Below are 3,030 nucleotides of genomic sequence, written 5' to 3'. Positions count from 1 at the left end.
GGTGCCGGGGCCGGGTCCCCTCGGCGGCCGAGCTGCCTCTCCCTGTCGGATCGCTGAGCGGTGGGGAACCACTCGAGCAGATGTGACCTGATTTAGGAGGTCGCCTCCAATAACCTATTTTGGGCTGTTGTGATCTGGCAGCCCCGGTGATGATTTTTTTTTGGAGAGGAAGCAGAGATGGATCCTGTTTGTGTTTGTGCTCTTGCTGCCTGAGCTGTCTGGGTGGGCAAAGCCGCTAATTATAGCAGCAGCGTTTATCTTGCAGCAGCAGCGCCAGCCCGTGCGGGCAGCGGACAACTGTTCCGCCCCTCACAGCTCCGCTGAGCCCCCTCCTGCAGGGGCCTGAGGGGTCACTCTCCAGCACAGCCTCGTGGCTTAGCCTCGGTGCTCCCTGTCCTCCCCTTCCCAGAGGGTTTAGGGAATTGGGGAAACCCGTGTCAACCCTGTGGCTGAGTTACTGGCCGTGATACTGCTGCGCTCGAGGAGGTGCGGTGGTGGCTCCTGCAGGTCTCCCTGGCAGCAAACCGCTTGCCCGCGGCTCCCTCCTCCCCTTCCTCGCTGCTGCAGGGGGAGCAGCAGAGAGCCCAGCCCTTCCAGCGCTGGGTTTTGCACAGCCAGGGGGCGGTCGGGGTTGGGGTGACAGAGCTGGGGTGACAAAGCACTGGGCCGATGGAGCAGTCGGAGTTGGACTAAGTGTGACGGGACGTTGCTTTCAGGCAGTGCTTAATCCTGAGGACTTGGTTATTCCCAGCCCTTTTAACTCTCTTTTTTTTTAATCTCCCCTGCCCCTCTTCCGTCGCAGCCTCCGCAGCCACGCTCATCAACATCCGCAACGCCAGAAAACACTTTGAGAAGCTGGAGAGGGTGGATGGACCAAAGCACAGCCTGCTCATGCGCTGAACGGCGGCCGAGGCCCGCGGCCTTTGGGGGGAGAAAAAATGAATTGGAACTACTTATTTTTAGGAGAATCTAACCATGTCGATGTCTCTGTGGGGCTTTGAAATGAGTGTGCTGCTTTATTTTTTCTCCTTTAACGTTGGACACTAGTCACTCGGAGGGACCTTCAGGAGGCTCCGCGGGGCTGGGAGGAAGGAAGGACAGGCGATGCGCCCGCGGGCTCCTGCTCGTCCCGGGGGCTCGTGGCGGAGCCAGGCCGGAGGTTTTGCTCCTGAGCAATGGCTAAGTCACAGGAACCGGGATGTTCGCTGGTTTGTTGGCAGTTCACTGGAGTTACCAACTCCTCCGTGTCTTCAGCCATGGAAATAAATTTTTGCTACCAGGGATTTCCGATCCTCGAGCTTGGGCAAGTGGGTTTTCTTTCTGCTGAGGGCTTTGGCTGGCAGCTCTGCCATGGCTGCTCTTGCCGGGGGCTGTGGACTGAGCTGCTCCTTGTCCTGGTGAGCCGGGGGGCGGGGGGGGGTTGGTGTGCATGAGGTGTTGCACACGAGCCGGTGGGACCGCGCCTGGCACCACTGTCACTTGACGTCACTGTTGGGTTTTTAATGGATTTTTTGGTGTGCGTTTCCATTAAACGTAGGAACAACGAAAGCGCTGTGAGTGAGGGGGGTCTCTGGCTCGCACCCCTCTGCCGCCTCCTTCCTCGCTCACTGCATCAAACTGCTCGGTGAAGAGGGTCGTGGTGACTCCTCTGCATGCCCAAACAGTGCGTTCCCCCTCCAGCCCTGCCCACGCGGGCGGAGAGCTGAGGACGGGCACCCCACCAAACCCTCTGTCGCTCCTCGGTCCCTGCGGGTGCTCCGGGTCCCCCCTGGGAGAGGGACCTCCCGAGGCTGCTAAGGTTCTGGAGAACCTCCTTGGGGCCAGGCTGGAGGTGCAGCGGAGGGCTTCTCTTTGTCCTCGGCGCTTGGGTGATGGAGCAGTTGGGATTGGGCTGATGGAGTAGCTGATGGTGCTGGTCCTGGAGTGGGAAGAGCAAATCTCACCCCCAGTTGCTTCTGTCTGACATCAGGCGCTGCCCCACCGCGTGGACATGGTCAGTCCGAGCTCTCGCCCCGCTTGGTGGAGAGACTTCATGGCTTTCTGCACCCTCAGCGCTGTCGAGCGGAGCAAGAGGATCCATCGCTGCCAATGGTATCTGGTGGGACCATCACCTCGGAGGGACCACTGGGAAGGGCTGTGCTTGGAGGAGATGGGCAGCTGTCACAGCGTCAGGAGGGCAGGAGGTGGCCCACGGCCACGATTCCAGCGCAGACCAAAGCACCTTCTGCAGCAAGCGAGCAGGAAGCGCCACCGTCTTTCCATGGTTAGGAGGAGTCACCGCTGGGTTCCTCAGGGGATGATCTTCATGGGCTGAGGTTTGGGGAGGGGGAGACGTGGGGTAGGGCAAGAGGTGACAACCAGGGTGTTCCGTGACCTCTGTGGACACTTCGGGGTGGTAGTTTGTTTCTCTCCCAAAACCAAACCTTGGGGCCATCTTTGGAGGCCGGGGTGTGGCTGTGCCGGGCAGGGTCCCTCCAGCGCCGAGCCCCTGGCGTCGCCGAGCAGCAAGGCTTGGTGGGTCAGGGCCAGCACCCTCACCCTCCCTTCCAGGAAGCTCTTGCCCCGCTGTTTTGGCTGACTTGCTCTCGAAGCAGTTGGTGCCTGCTCCAGGTGTTGCTCTCGTGGCTCGCTGGCTCCACCATCCCGCAGTTCAGCCCTTGTGTCCAGGTTCCGTGTGGCCCCTGTGACCTCCTGGGGCACAGGAGGGACCTTCCCGGTGCGGCGCGGGGAAGGGGTAATTCCGGGCGGTTTGGGTCGCACGCTGCTGGATCTCCAACTGCTGTGGTGAGGCCCCATCGCAGTGCCCATCCTCCTCCTCCGGCTTGGGGCCTGGCCTCGCTGAGACTTGAGCATCTCCAGGCCGGGGTTGCCCGTTCCAAGGTGTGACCATCCTCGTGGTGGTAAAACCAGTCATAAAAATCCACGTGGTGGAGCTTCCCGCGGTGCGGCTTGAGCCGGTGCCTCTGGTCCTGTCACCACCCCTCTCCAGGAGGAGCCTGGCTCTTCCCTGTCCCTGCTGCGGCAGGGGTG

General features: G+C 61.2%; 1 protein-coding gene across 1 annotated transcript in view; it reads left to right on the top strand.

Moving 5' to 3' along the window:
* LOC104492263 (ras-related GTP-binding protein A) overlaps positions 1-1,057 on the top strand; it is a gene marked incomplete at its 5' end in the record, with an annotated part of 4,162 nt that extends 3,105 nt beyond the window's left edge. Inside the window, one exon of the mRNA XM_010134789.1 lies at positions 803-1,057. Within this exon, the coding sequence (XP_010133091.1) occupies positions 803-900 (98 nt within the window). The remainder of the gene's footprint in view (positions 1-802) is intronic.
* Positions 1,058-3,030: the final 1,973 nt, after the last annotated feature.

The sequence above is a fragment of the Buceros rhinoceros genome, unplaced genomic scaffold (genome assembly GCF_000710305.1).
Source record: "Buceros rhinoceros silvestris isolate BGI_N320 unplaced genomic scaffold, ASM71030v1 scaffold34864, whole genome shotgun sequence".
NCBI classification, from domain to species: domain Eukaryota; kingdom Metazoa; phylum Chordata; class Aves; order Bucerotiformes; family Bucerotidae; genus Buceros; species Buceros rhinoceros.
Note: the sequence above shows the minus strand (reverse complement) of the source record. Positions and strands in the feature narration are given on the sequence as shown.